This window comes from Indicator indicator, chromosome 11 (assembly GCF_027791375.1).
Source record: "Indicator indicator isolate 239-I01 chromosome 11, UM_Iind_1.1, whole genome shotgun sequence".
Lineage (NCBI taxonomy): Eukaryota > Metazoa > Chordata > Aves > Piciformes > Indicatoridae > Indicator > Indicator indicator.
The window spans coordinates 8,704,738-8,732,160 of record NC_072020.1 but is presented as its reverse complement, the minus strand read 5'-3'; the positions used below and the strand labels follow the sequence as shown (position 1 = coordinate 8,732,160).

The 27,423-nt window shown below is 38.3% G+C and overlaps 1 protein-coding gene across 1 annotated transcript; it reads left to right on the top strand.

Moving 5' to 3' along the window:
* The first annotated feature begins 635 nt into the window (after positions 1 to 635).
* Positions 636 to 25,581, top strand: SNRK (SNF related kinase). The gene is made up of 6 exons (XM_054384745.1): positions 636 to 665; positions 1,985 to 2,675; positions 15,790 to 15,931; positions 18,515 to 18,727; positions 20,074 to 20,208; positions 23,759 to 25,581. The coding sequence occupies exons 2-6, from the start codon at positions 2,087 to 2,089 to the stop codon at positions 24,975 to 24,977; spliced, it is 2,298 nt and encodes a 765-aa protein (XP_054240720.1). The 5' UTR covers positions 636 to 665; positions 1,985 to 2,086; the 3' UTR covers positions 24,978 to 25,581.
* The last annotated feature ends 1,842 nt before the right edge of the window (positions 25,582 to 27,423 follow it).

The window sequence follows — 27,423 nt, the reverse complement described above, 5'->3', positions numbered from 1 at the left end:
AAAGCAGCATTAAACAGAAAGCCACTACCCTCTGATGTAAAGAAGTTTTAAGATATTTTAAAGATAAGGAGAGTTTCATTACTTAGTGTTACATTTGCTTTTTGTACTGTGTTCCTCCATATGCATCTTCTGCTGTGTCCTTACAGGTAGGTGGGTGATTGACATGGGAATTAGATTTAACGTAGCATTCACTAATCTAGTTTTGTGCTTTCTGGAATACGGATTGGATGGTATTACCTGGTTAATCAGGAGTGTTAGGGGAAACTTTGTAAGATGAGCAGTAGGGCATGTGTTGGGAAGCAGCTATACCAACACAGTTTTGGTGCTATGATGTCTTCTAGTGAAGTGGAGTCAGTTTTGGAAGAGCATCTGAAGCATAGTGCTTAGTAGCAAAACAAAAAGGTACAGTAACAAAAAGTCCAATGAAGTTTTTAAAAACTCGATTATCATCTTTGAGGAAAAACGAAACCTCAAACCCCAATATTTATATGGTGGTTATGCTTAACCTGTTCCTTGTCTGAGTTGTGAGGTTTGACAAGTTGATTGATTTAATTCAAATTTTACAGAGGTGGAGGTCTCAAACTGAATTCCCATGGGATTCGTTGAAGTGGACAGCTGGATACGGAAGAGGCTATACCATGGCTCCAGCAGAGAGATGCAGTAAGGTGAGCTTGTTAAACATAAGAGAATCCTCATAGGACCCCCAACCTTGTAATTGAATCCATATGAAACCAGATTTATTAGTTTCACTGCCTGTGAAATAACTTGTTTAGCAGGGAGTGTTTTTAATCTAATGCTTACATTTCAACTTCAGAAAAAAAACGAGCTGTTTGTTTGCCAGCTTCCTTTTCAAAGATTCTTTTTGAAGTTCAGTTTTGAACCTGTGAATATATATATTCTAAAGTGCTATGTTTTCACTATTTTGTTGAGTTGGCAATAAACCATCTAATTTTCATATTTCTAGCTACTTTGCACATATAGTGGGGAAAATGCTTAGCTTTTTGATAGCTACAGATTTTTATTTAAACCTCAATCTAAGTCAAAGATGCAGTAAAATGTTTTGCCCACACAAAGCTTCCCAAAGACTATGTCAATGGGACATAAGACCTTCAAAACCAGGCTTGAATATGAAACATTTTGTATGCTGGATCTTGTTTGCTTAAATGCCACTTTAACTGGTAAGCAGGAGTTCAGCACAAGTAAATTGAACTCTTGAATTCACTCCCCTTCCCATTCTTCTTCCCCTTCTTGTGACTCATTTGCAGGACTGTTGAGCATACAGAGCCTACATCCAAACTTTTTATCACCAGTTTAACAAGACATTTTATTTATCAGTAAGAATACATCCAACCCAAATGTTTAATTTCAGCCTATAAAGCTGTGTTCATTTGTTGTAATTACAGTATTGATTCATAATGTTCAACCTAATTAGAGGAACAAAATTAAGTCTTGTATGTCAGTTTGGGTTTCCTTGAACAGGAAGCTGTTAAAAGGGAGAATGTAAAAATCCAATATCATTCTATTAGAACTTTGTATTAGAGTTGTATCATGCTGCAACATGAAGGAATATGCTAAAATCAAGAAAAATGAGGCATGTTCCTTTTTGTCAATATGCTGTGCTACTCAGCTGATTCCTAGTGTAGCTGGAAAAGTTACAGATTTCAGCTTTGTTAGTCCTCAAAAGACTGACTTCTTCAAGTATTTCTTGCAAGGTTTCTATCTTTGAGAACATGAATGCCACTGATTTTTCAGAGAAATTTTCATGATTACACTGTTGAAATTCACTTTCTTCAACCCTACTGATAGTGTGATTTCAGAAATGGGTTTGTTACCTACAGCATGGTTTATCAAACCCTTTGCAGAAAACTCTAAAGAATTTCACAAGTAATATGTAGTAATATGCCAATGTAACTTCAGGAGCATTTGAGGATAATAATTTTGCTTGTTTTTATACAAATACCTAATCTTGTCTCTTTGTTTTTAGGTACCCTTGGCAATGACAATGGACTATTTATTTGCATCAGATACTCTTATATGAAAGGATCACGTTTCCAAAGAGCTTAAATACTCTGTCTTCTGAAACAGAATGGCAGGCTTCAAACGAGGATATGATGGAAAAATTGCAGGATTATATGACTTGGATAAGACTTTGGGCAGAGGCCATTTTGCTGTGGTCAAACTTGCTCGGCATGTCTTTACAGGTGAAAAAGTAGCAGTAAAAGTAATTGACAAGACCAAATTGGACACTTTAGCCACTGGACATCTTTTCCAAGAAGTTAGATGCATGAAATTAGTGCAGCATCCCAATATAGTACGACTGTATGAAGTGATTGACACCCAGACTAAGCTGTACCTTATCTTAGAGCTAGGTGATGGTGGAGATATGTTTGATTACATCATGAAACACGAAGAAGGTCTGAATGAAGATCTGGCAAAAAAGTATTTTGCTCAAATAGTTCATGCTATATCATACTGCCATAAGCTGCATGTAGTTCACAGAGACTTAAAACCAGAGAATGTTGTCTTCTTTGAAAAACAAGGCCTCGTGAAATTGACTGATTTTGGCTTCAGTAATAAATTTCAGCCTGGAAAGAAGCTCACCACAAGCTGTGGATCTCTTGCGTATTCTGCTCCTGAAATTTTACTTGGGGATGAGTATGATGCACCAGCAGTGGGTATGTCCTCTTTAAATTCAACTAGTAACCTAAACTTAAATACCATGATGCTGTGTACCACTGTTTTTTTGTTTTAAGGAAGCCAGCTAACTGACAGAAAATAAAATGATAACCTGCATGAGTTAATGTTAGAGCAGTTCTGTTTGAATGAGATTCTCAGAATTGCTTTAAAATACTTTTTCTATGAAACAATGCAGTAGTACACATTGTAATTTTTCTGTTCACACACATGTGGATGCAATGTGTGTATTTGTCCTTGTATGGTCTTTGCTTAAATATTTCTCATTTTATGGCTTTAACTTTGAATAGTTACTTCACTGTTGGTTTTCTGGATTTGAAAGTACTTTTTAAAGTGCTCTAATTAGGAATTTTAGCTCTCTATGCTATGTGTGATTTTGCAAATCCATGTTGATACAGTGATGCTTGACAAAATGATTTGGTATCAGGTGAAATGTTTTCAATGAGTTGGTTCTGGTTTTATTAGTGGCAAACTAGAGATTCAGACTCCTGAGTTCTTCTGTGTGCTTCTATATATTTTGAGAATTTCCTGAAGTGTGTGTAAGTGATTGCAACAGCCTTTGAACCTAGATAGAAAAGTTAATTTGTTAAATATTCTATACAGTGCCTTAGGTGAATTATTTCTTGAAAACTGGAGTAGTAGTCAAATTTTGGAGAATGAGCAAAAAAATGATGTTTTGATATTGCTGTGCAATCAAACTGAAGATGCTTAGATAAAAGAAGGTTTATGGGGATTAATGGGGAGGGGGCATGGGGGCATTAAGAACATTATGACCAGATGGTCTGAATTGAATTATATAGTTAACAAAGTGCACTTTGGATCTCTTAATGATGAATATAAGAATGGTGGCATCATATAAAATGCTTCTTAGAGGACTTTAAGTGATTAGGTAGGTAAATTTCTGAAGAGTACTAGAAGAAAATGGTTAAGTGAATTGACAGAGAAGGAGATCTGGCTAATACAGAGTAGACTGAACAGGACAAACACTAGAAAAATGCTTTAAAATGCCAGTGAAGTTCTATTTCTGAAAATATTTAATACCACTTCAGTGGTCTCAATTACTGGATGCTAGAACTTCTCCTGTCCTAGCTGACAGATTGCAGTGCTTGTATTCTAATTTTTTTTTAGTGGCACAATTTTCCTAGCTTCAGAGATTTTTGTGGTGCATTACAAAGTACTGTCAATGCAATAGGTAGAGTGAAAGTATCAACATTTACTACGAGTAGCCAATAAGACAATGACCTTGAAGAGTCTGGATTTTCTAAACTGGGTAAAAAAAAGTAAAATGCACTATATAAATTCTCTAAATATGATTCGTGTATTTTAAATGCCAAGATTGGGGAGAGAAAAAAAAAATCAGTAAAAATTAAGGAGTTCTGTAAAACCCTCCTTCCCTCAAATGGAGCCTTGAATATGACACCTCAAAAGTATGTGTAGGAAATTTAATTATGCAGCTGAGAAATCAGCTTGTGCAAACTTTTCTTACCCTTTAGAAGTAAAATTTCATGCTAAGATGAGGTCAGACTTGTGGATTAAGAAGGGTGTAAATTCAAACGTTTTCAAGAGAGAAATTACAGTCACGTTTTGATGCTAGTAACGTGCAGGGTGTAGCTTGAAATAGTGGTGAAATGCTCTGAACTCATTTAGCTGTTGGGCAAATAGATCTATTAATATTGCAATAATAATGACTGACAAAGGCAAAGAGTTTTATGTTATAGCTGAACCAATCTAAAAGCTACTTGCTTATGAGAAAGCAGGTCATGATTCCTCCAGTGCCAACTATATAGTCCTCCCACTTTGATTATCCAACCACTTGAAAACCAGCTCAATTTACTAAAATGACAAATTAAAAGGATTCCCTTGTTTATAGTCTGTGCACATTAAGGTACTTGTACCTTGTAATATTTTTAAAACCCTATGCATGTTTTTGTATATCCTTTTTTAGTATTTGCAAAAATTATTGCAAGATAAATTATTTGATCAGGCTATATGATGGGTTTCTTTTTTTTTGGTAAAAAGCTTTGCCACAAACATGGCTTTTATGTGTCTTATGAATCATGGGTATATAAAAGACTTTGCATTTTCATGCTACAAAGAGGTTAAATATTCAGGGCAAGCCTTCCATTAAGTTATATGTTTAAGTAATTGAAAAGCTTGCATTATGAAAATATAACTGTTCCAGCTGGTTAAGGGATTCATCTTCCCTTTCTGATGCTACTTAAAAGTTTTTTCACTTGAAAAGATCCTAGTTAGTTTAGGTCTCCCATTTCCTGTTTTTGTTTACATCTGTAGTTACAATGATGCAAGAGGACTATTGGGTGGTGATCATACATGATATTTTCCCAGGGCTTTTAAAAAAACTGGATGAGTTAGACAGTAAGTTTTGTTGCTTGTCTTTTCCCATGAGATTTTTTTCATACTTTATTAAAATCTATTATTGTCACAGCAAAGTGAGAAGACTGTTGTTGCACATCAAGTTAATTTCATAAATGGGCATATCATTTTAAATCAGGTGGTTCAGTCTAGAGCAGTGGTGTAATTCAGCAGACTCCAGCAGTATTCAAATGTGGGTAACTACAGCTGAGAAAGAATGAAGCATGCTTCTGGTAATACTTTGTTAGTCTGCAAGCTTCAGTAGAGATTGGATCACTAAATAAATAGAAATCGCCTCTTTCCAGGTGAAAAGTTTAATTGCACTTTTTTAGACTAGTTGATTTTTTTTTTTTTTTTTCTTCTTCAGAGGAGAGCAAGTTCTATTTTAACTGCCTGGCATCTCTACAAAGTTATGTGCTGTGTAGGCTACAGTGATTCTGGAGAACATTGACACTTCTGATAGCTTTTTGATTATTGTACCTGGATATTCTCTATGTGATTTTTGTAGATGCATGGAAACATTTGCAGAGTGAATTCATCCTTGAGGGAGTAAGAAATGGCAAAATTGGATTGTAAGATTGGTATTGGTGTATTTAACACAATTGAGCACAGGCTCAATAGGTGCTATCACAGTTGTTTAGCATTGCAGTCTGTTGTCACAGCAATACCAAGAGTGGCAAGATGTTCCTCATAGAAGATGTGACTAACAAGAATATCCCAGTTACTGTGGCACAGTGCTACTCAAATCCAAATCCAGCTTGCTGCCTTCTTGGAAGTTACAGAGACCAGCCACTTGGAAAACATCCAATGCTTTAGTAGTTAAGATGCTGGTTTTCTTGCACAGCTGAGACCTGGGTATTTTCTGTCAATATAGTAAGATAGTAATGAATGTATGTGTGAATTATCTAGTCACTTTTTTTTTTTTTTAATTTAAAGGAAATGGAGGATTTGTCTTGCATCCCTTTCACTTGCCTAAGATGATGATGCTGCTTTTAGACTCACTTTGTCTCTGTTGGGGTGATCCCAAATTTTGTTTTGTTCTTGCATCAAGCATTTGCAAGGGCTTCTTACTTGCGTATGGTGTTGCTGGACTGTGTTTGGTCTTTCAAAGCTTCAGCCATGTTTACTTGGTGCTTGTGCATAGAGCTAAGTAGTCCCAATGACACTATCTGGCCTGTGTGGAGCTAGTTTTGATGTTTCTGCATGTGTAGAGCACTTAATTCACAAACGATGAGTAATGTGAGCATAATGGCCCATGGGTATGTACATAACCTTTTACCCTGTAAAAATGCTGAATATAAGATTTGACAGATTTGAGCTTTAAAAAAAGTGGTAAGATACTTGCAAACCATACATAGTATTGAACCTGACAGCTATTTGGAGTTTCAGTATGCTCAAAATCAGATTATAGACAAATGTGGAAGAAATGAAGAGCAAGAAGTCCTACAAAAGCTTTTCACTGTTTTGTTTTGAAAGTCTCCCTTTCTAATGTTGTACTGCAACGCTTTAGAAGATTTAGGATTAGATGAATGAGCTTGAAGATCTAAAGGTGAAGAAAGCCCAGGTGTGTAATATTTAGCTGCTCTGGCAGTCTTTTGTTTCATTTGCATTGGTGCAGAGGTACCCTTCTCAAGTGCTGCACTGTGTTGCATGGCTGACCATTTTATCAGCTCACTTGACAGAACTGTAATCTCTTCTGCAGGCTGCTGCCAGGATAGCAGAGCTGTTTGTTCTGTTAGCATTGAGCTGAAGAGCTTGTTAAAGGAGGTGAAGGGAGGATACAGCTTGGACTAGAGTTGTGGAGGAAGATTGTTTGACCTGCCCCTCTTTCAAGTTAGTAACTTTGGGTTAGATCAGCTCAGTCTAGCTCACTTGTCTTCACCTTCATGTATGAGATAAATTGATTTGACTGAAATTCATCAAGTATCATTGCTAGTTCGTTTTTAGGAGAATATTATGCTCTGCATTTCAGATTTAAATGCTTTAAGTGAAACAGAAGGAATGCTGCCAAGTACCTTGGGTATTTCTGTGCTGCACTCCCCTGTGTAGTGCCTTCTTCCTGCTGTGTTATCTTACACTGCTAGAAAAACTGAGTCAGATTTGAAAAATTATCATAAATGAGGTTTTTTTACACTTTTAGAAGTGACAAATGTAATGAATCAGTTGTAGAATGCTTTTAGAAAGTTTCAGCCTTGAGAATATCCGTGCCACATTAAAAAAAAAAAATTATGTTCCATAGCAATTTGTATGCAGGAAGTAAAATTTATTTTTAATGAGTCCAATTTTTACATAGTGTGCTATCCTTTGATTCTGTTCTTTTCCCCTCAGTCTAATTACTGACAAGAAAATACTTCTAATTCCTCAAACTGAGGGTGTGAAGTCTTGATACAACAGGGCTGTTGTAATGAAGTTGTATTAAGGTGGGGGTCAGGCCCTTCTCCCAGGCGACTTGAGACAAAACAGAAGGGTATGGCCTGAAGCTGCACCAGAGAAGGTTTAGGTTGGATGTTAGGAAGCACTTCCTCACGGAAAGGGTAATTAGACACTGGAATGGACTGCCCAGGGGGGTGGTGGAGTCCCTGCTCCTGGAGGTGTTTAAGGAAAGATTGCATGTGGCACTTAGTGACATGGTCCTAGTCAGTGTGGTGGTGTTAGGTCATAGGGTGGGCTTGATGATCTCAGAGGTGTATTCCAGCCTCAATAATTCTGTGATTCTGTGATCCTGATGATTTCTCAGTAATTGTGTGCTGGCAGATATGTTCTGGAACTTATGTTCCCTTCTGGATCACTTTACATACAAGTCTAACGCATTCAGTAGTAAACTGCTGGGTGAAGCAAAGAGTGATTTATGCAAGTGAAATTGCAGAGGAGAAGCTGTCAAGGTACTTTTCAGTTACTACTGTATCAGCTAAACTGGAACTTCTCTAAGTACAGGGATGTTTCTTAGTCATCTGGCTGTGTTCATGGGAGAACTGTTTTCATAATATTTCTAATTGCTGTTGTGGAGCAAGATTTCATTATGATAAAAACATCTCCACAGCCAGGAATATTAATTCCATGTATCTTGCAAACAAAGACTCAGATTTCTTGTGTTCAGCTCATGGCTGACTAATTTGGCAATGCAGATCTGGTGGGACCTAATTGAGTGGTGTGCCACTTTGTTAAAAAACAATGCTCAGGTTTTGCATTCATGTGTAAAGCTGTATTAAGCTTTGTATGCAAATTATACATTCTACAACTAAAACCTTTAGGGAAAGACAATTTACCAGAAAATAGGAAGGATTTCTTAGATAGTAGGAGCAAATGGCCTGTAGGATTGATACACAGCAAAGGACCAAAAGCCTGCAGTGAAACATGTACATAAACTATGTGCTGTAGACTTTGTCCAATGATTTTTGAGAACATGTGTTAGAGAACTTCTGCATATAGCTAATAGTGGTTTTCATCCTGGTTAATTATGTTCTGGAGTAGTAGTATTGGAATTCACACAGAAAAAGTGTAGTTTATTTGTGGTTTTAACCTAGATTCAGTAACTTTTGAATTGATGAAGCAGAGTAAACCAGGCTATTCTGGAATAAAGGGCTTTGTTCAGCAAGACTTTTCCATGGTGGTGTGTTCTGTTAAATATCCTTACTGGAATTTGAGATGCAAGAGTTCCTGAAAAAATTAAGAACAGCAAGTACTAGTTGCCAGATGGAATGAAAATAGCAATTGCTTCTGAAGGTATGACTAGGTACTGATGACCTTGTCTGAGTCAAATTAACACATACAGAACAGACTGTTTCATCACAGATAAGCTAATTATGACAATAATTCAGTAAATGCTATTTGCTATTTATGCTCTTTTTTTTTAGAAAGGGATGGAAGAAAGAAGAGATTTATCCTAACAAAAAGATGTTCTAGTAGCAATTCTAGTAGATTTGTAGTGCTTTAAAACAAGGAGAAAGCTCAATTCCACCTGTTAATTTTGAAAATGTTGGCATTCATTGTGGATGATCTCTTCCTCAGCCTTCTGCAAGGGAAAAATAAATCCCAAAAAGCAAACAGAAAACAATAAAAAAAAAAAATCAACCCTGAGTTAACAGACAGTAGCTATCTGAAAACTAGAGAGTTCAGTACACAAATATATTCATAGCCTTTTTCGTTAAAAAATTTTAAATGGAATAATAGTTCAATCAGCTAAAAATCAAGTATCTATGGAAAGTAATCTTTAGTCTTTACCTACAGTCCAGTTTGAGCATCTTCTAGACTTGCCAGCAGTCTGTGCACATGGTAGCTCAAAAATACTTGTGACACCTGGAAGTGCTGGAATCATTCAATACTCACTACTGACGTTTTATGCAATGGTTGCAGCCTTAAGCTTTTTAGCTTATACAGGCCTGTAAATACTTGTCTTGCTCTCATTTTGAAGCACAAGTGTAACAACAATATGAAAGGCACCATCCAAACAATTTGGTAGTATACCAGCTTTTATTTTATACTGTGGTATGCAATTTTTCATCACTGTTTCTAACAGAAGTCTGTTGGACTTGTCATGTAGATTTTTACTCTTAAACTGTTTCGTTTCTTCAGACAACTGTTTGAAGCTATGCTATAAGTGTGAGTGTTCCTTCTGTTTTCCTTAGCCTAGGCTGTGATTAGGATCTTAAATTTCATCAGGTAGCAAGCATGCTGTCATGTGTTATTGGCCTGAGCTCAATGGAGGTTCAATCTCAAAATTCCAATCCAAGTAAAGTAATTTGTGATGGGGTTTTGTGTCTAAGCTTAAAACAACTGTCTTCAAGTATTACCCAGGTGCTGCCAAACATTGAACAAGGCCAGCATGCAGAGATGTTGATATTTAAGTTAGATTTCCTACTTACCTCTTCACAGAATTTGATATTGAAGTGCTGATGGATTGAGCCTCTTTCAAAGCTTGTATTCAACAGGTTTCTATGGGTTGGGCTTTATTCTAGAAGTCTGCCCTGAAGAGGTCTAGCAGCATCACAGTGGTGATGCCATTCTCTTTAATGTCTTAAGCTGGCATTTAGAGTAATTGCCCATTATGCTGGAAACTGAGGTCCATTTTCATCCTTCATTTATCTACGGTCTGTGATGACCTCTGCAATGGCAGAATCACAGATAATATGTAAACATTTTACAGAGGTAACAGGAAGTTTGTGTTGTGAGTGGCTTGCATTACAAGGTAACTAATGCTCAGCTGTTAAACATTGCTGTGAGAAATGTTAAAACCTGTCTGAATTTGCTCACATCGCAAAATCACTTCAAAATCAGCAGACTTGCTGTAGAAAGATGTGCTTATCAGCAGAGCAATATACGCTGTAAAGTTACACAGCTCTACAATTGAGGGGGAAAAAATTCCAACTTTTCCCCCACCAAGGCCTAAATTAAATGAATTTAATAAGCAGTCTCAAATTACATGATGTAGTTAAATGCAAATATGTCTATTCCAAAACAAGCATGGATTTTAGCTGCCTGAAATCACAAATTCCCATAGCATATGTAAAATGTGTCATGGGCCTGAATCCTGAGGAATGGTAGAAATCAGAGCAAAACTTGAGCTATAAGGATCCCCAGTGTCACAGAAATAGCAGCTTTCTGAAACTTGTAGTGCTTATTTTAGGAGTAAACTGGGAACTTTTAGAAAAGAAATTAATGGCTCCTGAAATGCTGAAGCCCAGCTCAGTGGTTAAGCAGATGAATATGGATATCCTTTGTGCAGTGTACAAACTTGAACATAACAGATGTTTGCCTGCCCTGTTTTTAAGGCAGGCATAGCATCCACAGCTAGTGACGTAGTTTGGTTTCTATGGCAGTGACTTCATGTTATGTAAGGAAGTTGCATATACACAGCCCTGGTTGTCATGGTTCTGGGAATCCTGCCTGAACAGCCCTTTCCTGATCAACACTATTTAATGGCTATAAAAATAATAAAATATTCTCTGCTAGTGCTTTTAGAAGTCCTAATGTCTTTTATTCTTGTTAGAGCAGTGACAATTTGAAATTACTAGTACCCAATTTAAAGGCTAAATTGCATCATCATCCTCACTGTGCTTTTGAAAAAGGCTTTGGTTTTGGCTACTGCAGTATACAGATGTACCTTTCTTTACTGTAATCATTTGAAATTGGACAGGTAATAAGCATGCTAAATGCATGAAGCATGCTAAGCCTAAACTCTACTTTATCGTCTGTTTTCTGAAGAAAGCAAATTATGTGACCCTTGGGAAGGAAGGAGAGAAGTAAGCAGTTTCCATAAAGCCATCAACTGCTAACTACTAAAAGTGGTAAAAAACTTGAAATTGTGAAAAATAAGTTGTTTAAAGGTGGGTTTGTGCAAGCCTTGTCTTCCCTTTGTTCCCTCAGTCAGGAATTTCAGATCTAGAATTGGCACTGGCACCTGAGCTCTGAGCTTAAGGGGGAACGCAGCTGAAAACGTGTGCTCAGTCATTGCTCCAAGCCAAGGAGTTTTGCTTACAAAACCCACTTCTTTATCTGATTAAACCATCCAGTAGTAAATCAATTACAATATCTACAAGTTTTGTCTAAAACTTGAGTTTGGATGTGCTTGTTGCTTTTTTTGTTTGTTTTGGGGTTTTTGAGCATTAACGCAGCTAATATATTATTAACATAGCTAATGTATTATCTTAAAATGAGGTATTCCAGAAGGGTGAAGATGGAGCAAAGTTCTTTACTGTGCATGTTCTGTGTCAAATCATATTTGCATTGAACTGAAGGTGAGATTCATTTGTTTTGTAGGGGTTTGTGTTGTGTTATTTTGTTTTGTTTTTTCATAGCATAGCCTATTTAACAGGTCTCACATAAAGCAGTCTTGCTTTGCTTTCTGATCCTGTCCATGCAGTTCTGCATTCTTCTTTGTGGTTTGTTTTTTGTTGTTGGCTTGGGTTTGGTTTTTTTTTTACTCTGGAACTTGTGCAACCCTTTAGTGAATCAGTTAGTGAATGGGTTAAAAATGTAAATAGATACTGTCTTTGCTTTTAATAATATGTGAAAACAGAAAACTGTCTCAGGTTCTATTTCTCCTGAGCTGACATAAGGTATACCAAATTTAAAACATACTATAAGGGCTGCCTTTGTTTAAGAAGAAAAGAAAAAGTATGGTTTTGTAAGTGTGTGGAGATCTAAAGAAAAACTTCTCCTTTAAACTTTCAAGTTATTCTTCTTCTCCCTTTCTCGATTTATTAGCTTGTCTAATAAGAGATGCTACTTCTATCTAGAAACTTGGCTTTGATGAAGTATCAGGTGCTTATTTTATTGCAGTTCCAGCATCTATCTTTGTTTTGTCAAAGTTAATGCTTTTGACCAAGTCAGGTCACTAGACCTTGACTGAGGCCTTTTCTGTTTGAGTGAAACCCATTTTTATAACAGGATAAGAGCACTCTTCAGGATTTAGAAATGAATGATCAATGTGCTCTGCTTTTTAAAGTCATCTTCCCAGCAGAAGCAGTTATCCCCCTTTTTGCTACACCTTGTATGTGAGCAGAACTTTGCTGTGGGAGGGTAGCAGCTGAGTGGGCAGCACTCAGTACAAGAGTGCTGGGCAGCATGTACTGACTGAAGCACTTGATCCAGAGGAAAGATGACTTTCCACGTTATTAATAGGAAAGAATAACAGAGCAGCACTGATTCTGGCAGCACAAACCAGTATGGTAAGGAACATTCCTGTGTGTGGCTTTGTGTATTGCTCAGGCAAATTAAAATCTGGTAAATAAGTACTATAGTAAAATAACCTGATTCTTCACTAATTTTCCAAAGAGAGCCATGCTTACCTCTGTCAGTCAGATGTGACACTATTTTGGAAAGCAAGCCTTTTCCAAAATGAGCCATGGTTATTGCATTAAATGACTGAACAAAAATGTATCTTTAAAGGAAAGAAAGCATTTTTATTTCTAATTGTTTTGCAGCATGTTTTCTGAATTTAACTGCACAATATGCAGCTATGAATCTCCAATAGAGAAGAGTGGAAAGTGCAGATATAGGATTGATTTTTTTTTTTTTTTTAATGTATAAAAAAAAGGCTTAAAATTAATAAATTAGGTACGTGCATTAACGTTGCTTATATATGTACTCCAGTGTCATTTAACTAATATTTTAAATGTTTCAAAATATGTGGGTATTAACTCATTGTTTTGGAATATCTGCTCTGAAGACTTCAGATTCTAAACTTTGGGATTTGGGTTATGTTGAAGGCTTACAAACCAAAATGCTTAAATTTACTTGCATGTTGGGAGTGTAGGCTACCTGTTTAAGTTTAAAAGAGAGATGTACAAATAAGTAGAGGGGGTGATATCCTCTCACATAGGTAATATTTCCTAAGTCAAGCTATAAGTGGCTTCAAAACATGCAAAATTTTATAATGAAAAGCCCACAGGATTTGCTCTGAAATGACTGCTTTTTAGAGAGAGATCTGTCAGCAAGATCCTAATTTTTATTACGTACAGTGTTGTTTGTGTGTTAGAAATGTGCCAGTGTGAGACGGGGAAGGGCAAGATACTGTTGGCAATTGCTGTTCTTATGTTGTTGAGGATTTCATACAGCTGTTGGCTGAATAATTGCAGTGGTTTGAAATACCAGTGAATAATCCAGTTCTGACACAGCTAGTTCCATTTTTCCATTATTCTTTCAGGTTTTGTGTATTTCAGATGAAGTTACTTTGAAAGTTTGTTTAAAGCTTCCTGTTTTCCGTTAGCTTTTTTTATCACTTCCTTCACACTTACCATCCTTGACACTGTTTGGTGTGGGTAAAAAATAATTGTGGTTTATAGCTGAGTGGTTTAAACCTTGTGCTGGTCTGAATAGAGCATTCAAGTTCTGTGTGTTTACACTATCAATGTTATTTTAATTCTTGCTGTGCTGCATCATGCTTTACTTTTCCAGAATACCTACAATGTGCTGTTATATGAACTCATCTAAAATAATTCATACTGAAAGGGTGCATGAAGCATTTTATTTTGGGGGGAGTATCAACTAGAATACTAGGGTAGATCGTACCACAAATTAAATTGTAGGCAAAGGTGAAACTCTAGGAGGCCATTAATATCCAAAAGATCACTTAATATGAGTACATAAGTTCACATGTTTTTATGTGCTTGCAAAAACTCAGCTTTTGCAATCTGTTGCGTGGTGGGAGAGAAAATGCACCAAAGGTTTTGGTCACTTTCAGAATAAACAGTAGGGCAAAGATGCAAGTATGTTTACAAAATTGAAGCTCTACCTCTCAGGTGAAATTACCTCTGAGTTGTGTGAGATTCTTTTAAATCCTGTGCTCCAGAACATTCGACTTTCTGGCATTAGGCTATCAAAGTGTTAATGCACTTACTTGAATCTTAAACATGTGAATAATCATGTTGCATTTGCAGGTATGCCTGATGCGGTGTACTGACCTCTAACTGCTCAGCACTTTCAGGGTTGAGGGTGAGCATAACAGAAATCAGATAACTGTCCAAGTTAACAGCATGTATTTACTGCAAATTAGAGCTCTGCAGGAAATTACCCTGTAGTGTTCCTCTTCCTCTGTCAGCTAAACCATATGACCAAGAGGTTGTAACTGGCAGAACGAGTAATGGTTATAGAGATGAATGTGTGTGATTTACACTATTAAATAAAATTGTAGCCATCCTTCAGCTTTAAATATACATCAGATATTTTGAGTAGGCCGCAGAAACCACTTGGTGTGGTTCCTTTTCACAACCACTTCCAGGACACACTTGGTGTGCTCTACTTCTTACAGGAGCTGACAACTGCTCTCCCCTCTTCCATTATTTCCCACTGTTCAGCTGTTTGGTTTTGCTGTGTACAGATCTGTGAAGTGCTGGAGTGCAGAACTCCACATTGTCACTGTAATTTTCAAAGCATGGCCTTTTCTCTAACTGCATATTGGAGTTACTTATTTAATTTTATTCAATCTGAAGTATTGCTCAATATTCAAGCATCCTGCATTGCATGCAGTGAGACTGAAACAGTTTGCCTAGAAAAGTTTTGAACTAAGTATTACCTTTTACAGGAAGTAGGAACCAACAAAAGGGCTCCATGTCCAGCAGTACTGATTTTTACTCTTTTGGTATATCATTTCATTGGGAAATAAGCAAGTGTGCAGTAGAGATCATTGCCAATTGTTGTGTTTGAATGTTTCTTAAAAAAGCTAAACCACTTCACAGTTCATAGTATGATTGGTGTAAGAAGGTGTTTTTACCTGAATGACTTATTATTTACTGTTAGAAGTAGCAAAGAATTTTTTTTAAAGCAACACTACTGAATATCTAGTTCAGCCTCACAGAATTAAGGGTCTTTGTAATTTCTCTGCTTCATGGAGCAACATATAAACAATATTGTGGAATGTGCTCTTAATACAAATCCCTTCGATCATCTTTGTCTAGCAGTGAAGAAAACGATACTGAATTCTGAGTGACCAGCTTATCTTCAGCTTTATCTAACAGTTTGAAACGCGTGACATCTTCGACAGCAAATTGTTACGCATCCTTGAAGTCATGAATTCTGATTATTTTTTTCCTCTAAAACAACAAAAGCTGTCAAGCAATGGAACCTACAATATTTTGTACCTCAGCACAATTGCAAATTCCATAAGTAAAACTCAAGAGTGCAGCAATTACTCCTGTATCTATCTCAAGTGTATTGCACAGTTTTGATGGTGAAGATGTCCATTTCCTCTGCAGTTATTTTAACCTATATACTATATATTTTCAGATATCTGGAGTTTAGGGGTCATCCTCTTCATGTTGGTTTGTGGACAACCACCATTTCAAGAAGCAAATGACAGTGAAACTCTGACTATGATAATGGACTGCAAATACACAGTGCCACCTCATGTGTCAAAAGAATGTAAAGAGTAAGTAGAGTACTAAAGAACTGGGAAGTGTTTGCAGAAGTGGATTCTCAGTACCTTGGGGGAAGGGTTGCCTATACCATATGAACAGCCTGAGAAATTCTCCTTGCCTGTTAATACGATGTTATGCCTACTGCTTTTGCTTAGTTCTTTTAGCTTAGTTAAACTTAGCTGTTTCTTCACATCCATGGAGTAGTTTCTTGGGCAGTAGTATTACTTGCCTTTTTTTTTTTTTCCCTTTATAAAATTTTATTCTGTCTCTTCTTACTAAAGATTAATCCCATAATTTTTTTGCCAGTACGTTTTTTTTTTTCCTCCACACTTCTGTGAAACTTTTGATTTTTATATAATGCATCTTTTTGTGTCTCAGTTGTCACACATTTCATAAACTATTGAAGAAGCTGCTTACTACTGACTTGGCTTTGGCTACCAGTCTTGCAGGACAAATTGTTGCTTAGAGTATTGTTTGGCAAGAGTTTATAAATTTAGTGATTCCTGTCGATTTCTGATCAAAATTCAAGTTGTCAAAACCTATCACAGCAAGTTTTGCTCACCTCATGCTGCAACTGCAACTCCAAATCAACATTCTAGGCAGTCCAGGGGAAAAAAAATATCCTGTTTGCAATTACCATATATCACATGGGAATCATGACTCATTTTGATGTGTTGTTTTTCTGCAGTCTTCACTGCAGCTTTTTTTTTTTCCCCTTAATCCAGTATTTCTCTATTGGTTAATGACCTCTTCAGTCCTTTTAATGAATCACTTAGACCATTTTACAGAGCTTGGCCAAATTTCTGAATCTGCAACAGAGTATCTTTTAATTTTCAGGATTGAAAGTTCAGATGCCTTGTATGGATGTTTAAAAAATGCATTTGGTCCAGTCAAAAACACTAGAGCAGCATCTAAGATTCTGTTATTTGACACAGAATGAAATTTTTTAATGCTGTGGTCATAATGATCATTCCTTTCTTCACCTGCCATGCATATAGTCCAGGAATCTAATGCATAGCAGGATGCCATAGCTGGTTTTCTTGTCATTAATATCTAGCATTCCCAGTAACATGGAAAAACTGCTATCAGTGCTCTTAAACACTTGAAGAGCTTTACATACAGGAAAAGGTTTAAAATACAAATACAGGAAGAGGTTTAAAAGAGAGCTCTTATCAGGGAATTGCATCAAATCTCTTGAGATGCTGCATGCTGGTCTAAAATCAGAAACCTTTTTTGCAGCCTTTCACTTAATATGTTGGCTAATTCTCATTTGTTGTCGACTTTCTCTACATGATGCATCAACAATCTATGATCAGTTACCAAGTTCTCTACAGGTTAGATTTGCTTAGGGAGAAAGCTCTGGGAATGTTTAAACTTCCTGCTTGGGATGCATAAGTAAGTGTAAAGTAGGAGGCACATATGGTACATTTGTGTATATATAGTTAGTTGCTGTCCTGTTGTAGTATTAAAAGTAAATAAAATCAGGGCTCCAGCTTCTCACTCTGCTTTTCCTTTTAGCAAAGGCAGAGATCACAGCTACTAAGTACATGTGTAACAATCTTTTAAGCTCTGTTTCTAATTCCATACATCGTCTCACAGTCAAATAATAAACAAAAAAAAGCTGTGTTTCCATTTGTGTGGCCTTGCAGTTTGCAGTGGCACAGTGTAGTACAGTTAGTGCAGTTGTGTGAGAACTGCAGAACTTCCATCCCACATGTTGGAGCAATATGCTGTGCTAATTCGGTCTTCTTTCTCTGTTTACTTCAGGGAATTTATGCACTTCCTTTCCAGCACTTGTAAACACTCAGTAACATCCCAGGGATACTGAAGAATCAAATCTCTAATAGCTATTTAAAAATAAAATATTTCTGCTTATCTTGCCATTCCATGTTGCTGTTGACAACAGCACTAACGGAAAACTATATTTCTGTTATTTTGCAGACTAGCCTGTAGGCCATCTGTGACCCTGTCCTATGTGGTGGGTTGAAATTATCCTCCCCCACCCCTAATTTGGAGAACTAGCCCCAAAATAAAATGGCCAGACTATAGTTCAGGTTGGGATGGAAGCTATATTTACAAGCAAACGAAACTCTAGAAATATAAAATGCAACAAGTATGTACAAAATATATTTTTTTTATATATATATTTACAATTTATAAACAGCACAAACTCCTCAGACTCTCCTGGGTGGCTCCAGGGGGACCAGATAATTCACCTCCTCCCTCACTCCCTCCTTCTTCCCCATTACCTCACACAGTAGTCAAAACAGAGATACTCTGGCAAGGCCATGGATGAGAGAGAGAAGAAGAAAAGAGGAAAAACTGTTTGTGCCTCTACTCTATATCCCCATTAGTAAGCCAATTAATTATGTAGACTTTATCATTACTTTTCTTTTGTATCCAATGGTAATTTATTTTACTTTCAGTCTTTGCAGCGGTATTTGGAATGTGTTTGAAAAGAAATAATTCTTTCCTGTAGAGACTTGTAAAGATCTCTGTGGGCTGATGGCTGAACATTTCTTCCTGCTGTTGCTCTCAGCGTGGCTGGTTTTAAACAGGAGTGCGTTTTGTTCAGGTTTGGTTTTCATTTACAGCCTCATTACACGGATGTTGCAGAGAGACCCAAAGCGAAGGGCATCTTTGGAAGAGATTGAAAACCATGCCTGGCTCCAAGGAGTCGACCCATCTCCTGCAACAAAGTATAATATTCCTCTTGTATCATACAAGAATCTGTCTGAGGAGGAACACAACAGCATAATACAGCGAATGGTTCTCGGCGATATTGCAGACCGAGATACGATAGTGGAGTAAGTTGTCCATTTGCTATGTGCAGGTTTTTTGTGCGTTGTATCACGGAATATAGCTGGGTGGAAGGGCCCTCCAACATCATCCAGTCCAACCCTTGACCCAGTGCTGAAGGGTCAACACTAAACTGTGTCCCTGAGCACCATGTCTGCAGGCTGCTTGGACACCTTGTTGGTGTTCGTTGAAGAATGTTACAAGAACCTGGCTGGAAAGCAGCCCTGAGGAGAGGGACTTGGGGGTGCTGGTGGAGGAGAAACTCAACATGAGCTGTCAGTGTGCACTTGCAGCCCAGAAAGCCAACCAGAGCCTGGGCTGCATCAGAAATGTGGCCAGCAGGTCAAGGGAGGTGATTCTCCCCCTCTGCTCAGCTCTGGTGAGACCCCACCTGCAGTACTGCATCCAGTTCTGGAGCCCCTCTTACAAGAGGGATATGGACATGCTGGAAGGTGTCCAGAGAAGGGCCACCAGGATGATCAGAGGGCTGGAGCTCCTCTCCTATGAGGACAGACTGAAAGAGTTGGGGCTGTTCAGTCTGGAGCCGAGAAGGCTCTGAGGTGATCTTATTGTGGCCTTCCAGTATCTGAAGGGGACCTACAAGAAAGCTGGGGAGGGACTTTTTAGGCTATCAGGGAGTGATAGGACTAGGGGGAATGGAATGAAGCTGGAAGTGGGGAGATTCAGACTGGACGTGAGGAAGAAGTTCTTCCCCATGAGAGTGGTGAGAGCCTGGAATGGGTTGTCCAGGGAGGTGGTTGAGGCCCCATCCCTGGAGGTGTTTAAGGCCAGGCTGGATGAGGCTCTGGCCAGCCTGATGTAGTGTGAGGTGTCCCTGCCCATGGTCCCCCCACCATGGGGGGGTTGGAACTGGATGATCCTTGTGGTCCCTTCCAACCCTGACTGATTCTATGATTCTAACCTGAGTACCCTGGTGTGTAAACGCCAAGCCATTCAGTTAACAAACAAAATACTGCAATCATGCTCTGAGATAAGATATTCTAGGATGAGAAATAAAGTAGATGCAACCTTGGGAAAAACTTAACGAAAATGTGTTGGAACAGCGTTTGATTCCTGCAGTAAGTTGCCATTTTGAGTAAAATTAAACAGCTTTTTGAAATCCGTGCTGCTGCTTCTACTAAGAGGATGTCCTCGTCCAGCTGTAGCTGAAATTTTACCAGACCTGCTGGCTTTTTAATAAAACCAAGACATGTTTGTCAAAACATCAAAAGTAAGCAGTTCAGCTTTAGGCTCTCTTCCTGCTAGGAGAAGTACTGCAAATTGTGAGAGATGCATGTCCAGCTTTTAGGGCCTGTTGATGTATGGTTTATTTCATGTTTTGTGCTTTCCTCAGGGCACTGGAAACTAACAAGTACAACCACATCACGGCTACTTACTTCTTACTAGCTGAAAGGATTCTGCGAGAAAAACAAGAGAAAGAGATTCAGACCAGATCTGCAAGCCCTAGCAACATCAAAGCTCAGTTCAGGTGAGAATTTTAGAATGTAAATTTTTAACCTGGCTTATGAGAATTGCTTAAGCACTTGGGTGTTTTTGAACAAAACAACTTACTCATTTCAAATTTGAAATGTCTTTGAAGTGCTGCAGACCCTTCAGAAGCTGTTCAGAAATCAGCTACTTACAATGTTTTTCAATTCCTGCCATTTTCAGGAAATGCCATATCAGTTTGAAATCTGTATCTGAAGCAGTAAGTTTTTATATCTGCTAGGATAGGGCATGCTCATTGACCTTCAGTTCCTCATACAGATTGTGTGTGGGGGGGGGAAAAAATTAGTTGCATAATCCATAAACATGTTCATGGAGAATTAGTTACAAATAAGAAAACACTCTGAATTTGATGTTCTGCTGTTAGCTTTGATCTTTAATGGGCCAAACATCCCCTAATTCAAGCTTAGAGCAAATGTCTGTAGGTTATGTTCTTTTAATGTCAGTTGATATGCCTCTTGTCTAGGGGAAACAGTTTAATTGCTTTAATTGCTCATTTAAAGACTGCAGTGGTTGGGTTGGTTTTTTTTTTTGTATTTATTTATTTATTTATGTATGTATGTATGTATGTATGTATTTATTTCCCCCCCAGTTTGACAAAAACATGATTGAGGAAAACCCCACATGTTGTAGTAAGGTTCCTTGAGAGCTTTCAAAGCTTTAGCTCGTGACACAGTAAAACAAAAGGGGGGAAGTGGGCTTCTGGCATCTGGTGGTAGTGGTATGTTCACCAAGTCTATTTGCTCTGCACCCAGTTAGCTAAGCATCCCATATTTTCAGGTGGCATAGGCTTTAAAAAAACCAAAGCAAACAGAAGGTGACAAGTGTAGTTTCTACCTGCATGCTGATACTGGAGGGAGGATATACATTTTGAAAAGTTACTTTTCTTAAACATTTTGGTTTTAATTTCCTAAGTGTTAGACTCTTTACAAGAGATCTGCTAGTATTGAAAAAAATCTTTATTGACCCAACTCGATAACCTTTCCAGTGAAGATGGACATTGTGCTGAGGCACTGCCATTCTTTTTTTTTTTTTTTTTTTTTTTGCTTAACCTCTAGAGTCTTTAAAAGTTGCCTTTCAGGTTTTGGTAAAATATTATTGGTAACTGTTAGCAATACTGACAATTGATAGTAGCTAATCTCTTTAATGAGAGAAGAATATTAAGTACTTGTGCTGATATTTAGAGTTGCTGCCTACCTTAAGTGCTGTTAATGTGTCTGCAGGATGCAGAAAGTAGTTTGTTCATTCCAAGGTCCCATGTGAAATCCTTTCATAGGAATTATAATAGGCACATATTGTCCCTTCTGGCCTACTGAGAAGAATGGGAGAGGGAGAAGAGAAGTGTGGCAAACATGGGCTGCTATGAGAGACAAACATGCTAGAGTGAGGAGGCTTATTGCCTGGAAACTACAGTCTTGTATTTACCCTTTGTTGTGACAGCCACAGAACTCACCTTTATGGGTTTTTTTTTGCTGACAAACCAGTCTGTTCTTAAAGCATAGTAAGTTCTTGAAAGCTTTAGCTCTTCATTTCCTGTCACTTCTGTCGTTATGTTTCTAATTTATTTAAGTCCTATTTGTTAATCACAGATGGTGGCTTGTGTTTAAAATACCCAGCATAGCACAAGTCATCAGAGAACTAGGTCAGCAGTTCCCAATGTTGCTGGAGTCAGCTAGGGCCTAAGGGAGGATGCCAGTGTCAAACTAAGGAGAACCACAGCCTAAGCTTCACTTCTTGTGTGGACAGCTTGAGTTTGAGCTGTTGGTTGTGTGACTTCCCTCCAGGCAGAGCTGTTCACTAGTGGTAGGGCACCAGCAGCTCCCAACAACATAGGAAGGAGCCTGTGTGGCTCCTCTTAGAGAAACAGACTATACAAGGTCACATGAGTGTGTTAACAGCCAGGTCCTGCTGTTAGGGGACCCTGGTGGATTTTTGTGTCGCTGGTTTGTTAAGCAAAACTGAAGCTAGCACTTCCAAACCAAGTCTGCAGTTAGGCTTGGTGAGTTTAATGTTGACTTCTTTAGAGCTGATACAGTTGGGAAGGTAGCTGTCAGGTGTTCCCTGTGAAGACAGGCATCTCAGGCTTCAGGGTCCTTTTCTCTCCAGCCTATCCAGGGGGAGCCCTGAGCAAATGCTGCCTTAGCACAGGTGCTTCTATTAACTGTAAACGCTTAACATCTTCAAAATAAGAATAGCAAAGAGGTTTCTGACCTCTTCTTGTTTATTCAGCTTGACCTCTTAACACAGCAGAGATCAGGAGGCTAGTACGATCCTCCTGTCTTCATATTCAGGCTGTCCAAACATATCTAGGGTCACACTTGGTGTGAAATGCCCTCTGCTTCCTCTCCCACTTTCCTCCTATACCTTGCTTCTAAACTGGTCCACACAGTCTTGTAGCCCTTTCTTTTGGCACACCCAAAGTATTGTTGGGAATATGCTAGCCCTGTATGAACAGAGGTCTCTGCTACAGCCTTTCAAGCATATGCTAGAGTATTTAAGGTAAATGATGAGAAAACTTTTGAAAATTAAAGGTAACTCTTTGTGAGGTCAGAAACAGTTCCTTCTTTCCCACAAGACAATGGTTCTTATGCTGAGTGAAGCAATTGAAGAATTACTTAGTGTTAAGGTCTTAGTCCATAGATATTTTGGATTAGGCTATCAAAATAGACTGGTAATTTTTTTGTTCATTTACCCTGTGTGCATTATGGGGAAATTGCAATATATATTAGAATTTAAAGCACAAATCAGGAGATACCAGCTTAGAGAGTATACAGGACAGCAGCTGCTGTTAAACTGATTGACTCTCAAGTGTTTCTTCCATTTTAATTTGAGCTGATGCTAGGATGTGGTCAGGCATTTCGAACTTGAATTTACAGTTTAGTCAAGTGTTGGAGTCTTAACCAGCTCAAGTCCTGAATTCATGCAGCTGTTTTATTTCAGTTGCTTAGCTAAGGACAAATAAATGTGTGTACTTAAAATTAAAAGGTCTGAGTGAGACTTACTGAAAATGAAAGAGTGCTTCTTCTGACTCAGCTTTTTGGTCTCACTCATGCTAATTCTGGCCTAATTTTTATATTAAGAATACTGAGTAAAAAAAAGAATAACAGAAGCTTCAGATTAAAAGTTGTTTGCAATACTGTCTTAAGTTGTGTTTGAAGCAGCTTGTGTCTTCCTCTAGGTATTGGTGGTGCTGTACCTACTCCAGATTATCTTTGAGACGCAATTAGAGTTTTTTATTGCTTCGTTTTCTGAGAGCATTGAAATCTTTAAGATTTCATTTGACAATAACCAACATAGTTTCTAAGCTCTGCTTTTGTATAGAACGTTCCTGTCCAATAACAGTGTCTGTAAAGCAAGGCAGATTCTGTTTCCTTTCCTTCAGTTACTCCATGCCATTATTTACAAACATATCACTCAGCAGCTAATCTGTGTGGCAGCACATGTGCTTCTCTCATGCAGATTTTACCTCTTCTTATGTGTTCTGAAATGCTTGTCATGATCTCACTTTTTTTTTTGTATAACTGTTTATGTAGGCAATCGTGGCCAACAAAAATTGACGTACCCCAAGATCTGGAGGATGACCTCACAGCTTCTCCTCTCTCCCATGCAACTGTTCCTCAGTCACCAGCTCGCACAGCTGAGAACGTTCTCAATGGCCACAGAAGCAAGGCCCTTGGTGAGTCAGCAAAGAAAGAAGACATCCCTGAATTAGCTGGACCAGCACTTTCAGCAGTCCCATCGGTGAGCTTAAAACCCACTACAAGTGGCCGGAAGTGCTTGTTCAGAGTAGAAGAAGATGAGGAGGAAGATGAAGAAGATAAGAAACCCATTTCTCTTTCCACTCAAGTTGTTCTGCGCCGTAAGCCTTCAGTTACAAACCGTCTTACTTCAAGAAAGAGTGCACCGGTCCTCAATCAGATCTTTGAAGAGGGTGAGTCAGATGATGAGTTTGACATGGATGAGAACTTACCCCCAAAGCTCAGCAGGTTAAAAATGAATATTGCTTCACCTAGCACCGTGCACAAACGTTATCACCGGAGGAAAAGCCAGGGACGAGGCTCTAGTTGCAGTAGCTCAGAAACAAGCGATGATGACTCGGAAAGTAGGAGACGCCTGGACAAAGACAGTGGCTTCACATACTCCTGGCACAGGAGGGATAGCAGTGAAGGGCCACCTGGCAGCCAAGGAGATGGCGGCGGGCAAAGCAAACCAAGTAACGGAAATGGAGGGGTAGACAAAACGAGCCCAAGTGACAACAACAAAAGTGGGGGGAGTCCCTCTGGTAGCTCTGGCGGTGGCACCAACACCACTTCAGGCTCTACTCGGAGATGCGCTGGATCTGGAAACTCAACGCAGTTATCGTCTAGAAGTGCAGGGGATGTAGTTGAAAGCCTAAAGTTAATGAGCCTTTGCCTAGGTTCGCAGATTCATGGCAGCACTAAATACATTATTGATCCTCAAAACAGTCTGTCCTTTTCCAGTGTAAAAGTACAGGAGAAGTCAACATGGAAAATGTGTATAAGCTCCAGCGGCAACACAAACCAGGCCTCTTCGCTGGGCAACCTAAAGCTTTTTTCTGAGCGGATGTCAGACACAGCAAACGAGCTGGAGCGGATAAAGAGCAGGAACTTAAAGAACAGTGTGCTACAACTACCTCTCTGTGAAAAGACGATATCTGTGAACATCCAGCGGAACCCAAAGGAGGGGCTGCTGTGTACCTCCAGCCAAACCAGCTGTTGTCATGTCATTTGACAACCATCTACCTGACTTTAATAGCTCAATCTACTTGACAATGTCATTCTTCCTGTTCAGAGCTGTGAACACCTTGTCATGGACCCCCTTTTGTTGTCTTAAGGTTTTTAAGTGGGCTTTGAGCAGTTATTTATTACACTTTTATTTTGTGTTTGCTTGACAATGCATGGTCTTTGCATGCTGCTAGCCAATATGTCTTTCTTTTTCAACAAAACAGAATATTTTATTGTGTAATTTTTACATTTATAATTTTACTATGGAAGATCTGGATTGAGTTAAAATAAATATCTGGATCCTAATGTAAATGGAGCACTTAGAAGTTTCCTGTTCTGCACTTGAACTAGAGAGAAGCTTTTGTTTGCTTGTGAAATGTTAATTCCTGTTCTGACCTTCTGTGATAACTAACAAAAATACGTGATAATGTGCTATACTTCTGTGTGTCTGAAACAGAACCAAAGCAATAATGTTTTGATGCTGAAAACTCTTCAGGGAGCTTTCAGATGTTCCAAGGCTTGTACAAAGCAAAGATGCACTGAAAATTAGTGATCTTGAAACAGGATTTTAAACCTACGCCTGTTTGTCTTAAGCTATGATGTGGATGAAGTTGTGTCACAAAAGTCAAACTGAAAAGATCTTGTTTTGTTTTGCTAAGGGCAGGTTACTTTTTTTTCTCCCTTTTCTTTTTCCCTTATGAAAAAAAAAGACAAGTAGGATTGTAAGGCAGCTTTCCTCCATAGAGAGATGTTAATATTACAAGCAGACAATCTTTTTTTAATATAACAAACTATTAAGTCTACTTCTGAGTTTTTACATGGTAAGTGAAAACAAAGTGTTTGTATGAATTACTTTTGTGATTAGTATGTCATGACACTTAATGTTTTACAGTTCTACCTTCTAGACCACCTCCCCTATCCTCTCCTCGCCTCCCTGAGATTTCTAAAGGCAATAAGGAACAGAAATCCTTTAGGTAATTGGATTCAAACTGAAATTCTTGTCATTTACATTTCTCAAATGGTTACTACTTTCTTAAGACTTAAAATACTGCTGTTCCCCCCATGTACACCACTTATTTTCTCTCAGCAATCATGCTTTTTCATAAAGTCAATTTAGAGTAGCATATAGGAAAGTATTTATTTTACAGCTCTTAGCCTTACTGTGGGGTTTCCCATTGCCATGGCAAGGTCTTGATTTAGAGTATTTCTGTACAAAAGGATACTTTTGACCAGGTGAAATAACTGTGTGGAATTTTATTATCTAGAATAAAATATATTGCAGATTCCTAGTTTTGGGAAGGGGAAGAATGTTTTTATTTTTTCATGTTGTGCACTGGGTCTTCTAAGCAATGCCAGTGAAACTGGTGGTATTATGTAGCAGCACCCTGGGCAGACATCAGATGTCTGAGAGGAGTTTCCACTGTTGAGCATCTTGTAACTTCTGCAGAGTGGTTCAACACGGAGCCTTGCACGTCTGCTGCAGAGAGAGCAGAGCACCAAAGAACGGCGTGACGCTTGGCTGTCGTTTCTACAGCTCATGGCAGCTCCTCTCGGTTAGTAGAGGACGTAACTAACAGAGTCCAGAGTGCGTGGGGTACTCTTACTGGCTGAACTAGCCAGGGATTTTACATTCTGCTTCGTAACAAGGCAGAGGATAAGCGTTTTCCTCCTCGAAGTTCTAAACTCTAGTTGCAGTTTAGTCAGCATTATATTTATAAACGAAAAGCTACAAGAATAGATGTGTGGGTGAAGCCATAGAACATATTATTTGCTTGAAATTTTTGAGCAGGGATCTTATCAAGGGCCAGAAACGTGATGTGTGCTTCACAAACAGTGAGCATAACATCCAAGTAGGAGACAAGTTTATAAGGGGCATTGGCAATAAACTTATTTGTTGCAGCTTTTTTTCCAAGTATTGTAAATACTTTCCTGATATTATGTACAGCCTTGGAATGGCACCTTTTGACTAACCCCAGGTGTATTTTGTTTCCAATGTTTTTATATACAACTGTATATATGGTGCTCACTTTAGAACAGCAGTGTTGACCATTTATGCTGCATAGTTGTATTATAGCCTTATAGTTGTGTGTGGTTGGTTGAACCTTTGGGCATACAAATGTTAGTCTGAGTGGTGTCCTTTTATCCATTTGTTGCTAGGTGAATGATTGTGCATGTGGTGTATGTTGTATTATGTTGTCACATAAAAGGAAGGGCGAGAATAACCACTACATTAAGGTAATATTGGACCAAACTATTTAGAGCAAAGTAAACAGTTTCTTGTACCCCTTAACGTGTCTTTAAAAGTTGCATTATAGTTCCAGTAGTGTATAAATTAAATATTGTGGGAAAACAATTAGTCTTGTATTTTTCTGTATGTGTGTATATAATTATATAAATATATACATATATATAAAATGTACCTCTAGCAACTTACTTAATCTGTATTTAAGATG

Bases quoted from the DNA above. Each gene is read 5' to 3' on its own strand.
- SNRK (XM_054384745.1), top strand. From the start codon at position 2,087: ATGGCAGGCTTCAAACGAGGATATGATGGAAAAATTGCAGGATTATAT. The intron at 15,932-18,514 runs GTAAGTAGAGTA...TTTCATTTACAG, and splicing joins GTGTCAAAAGAATGTAAAGA to CCTCATTACACGGATGTTGC. The intron at 18,728-20,073 runs GTAAGTTGTCCA...TGCTTTCCTCAG, and splicing joins GACCGAGATACGATAGTGGA to GGCACTGGAAACTAACAAGT.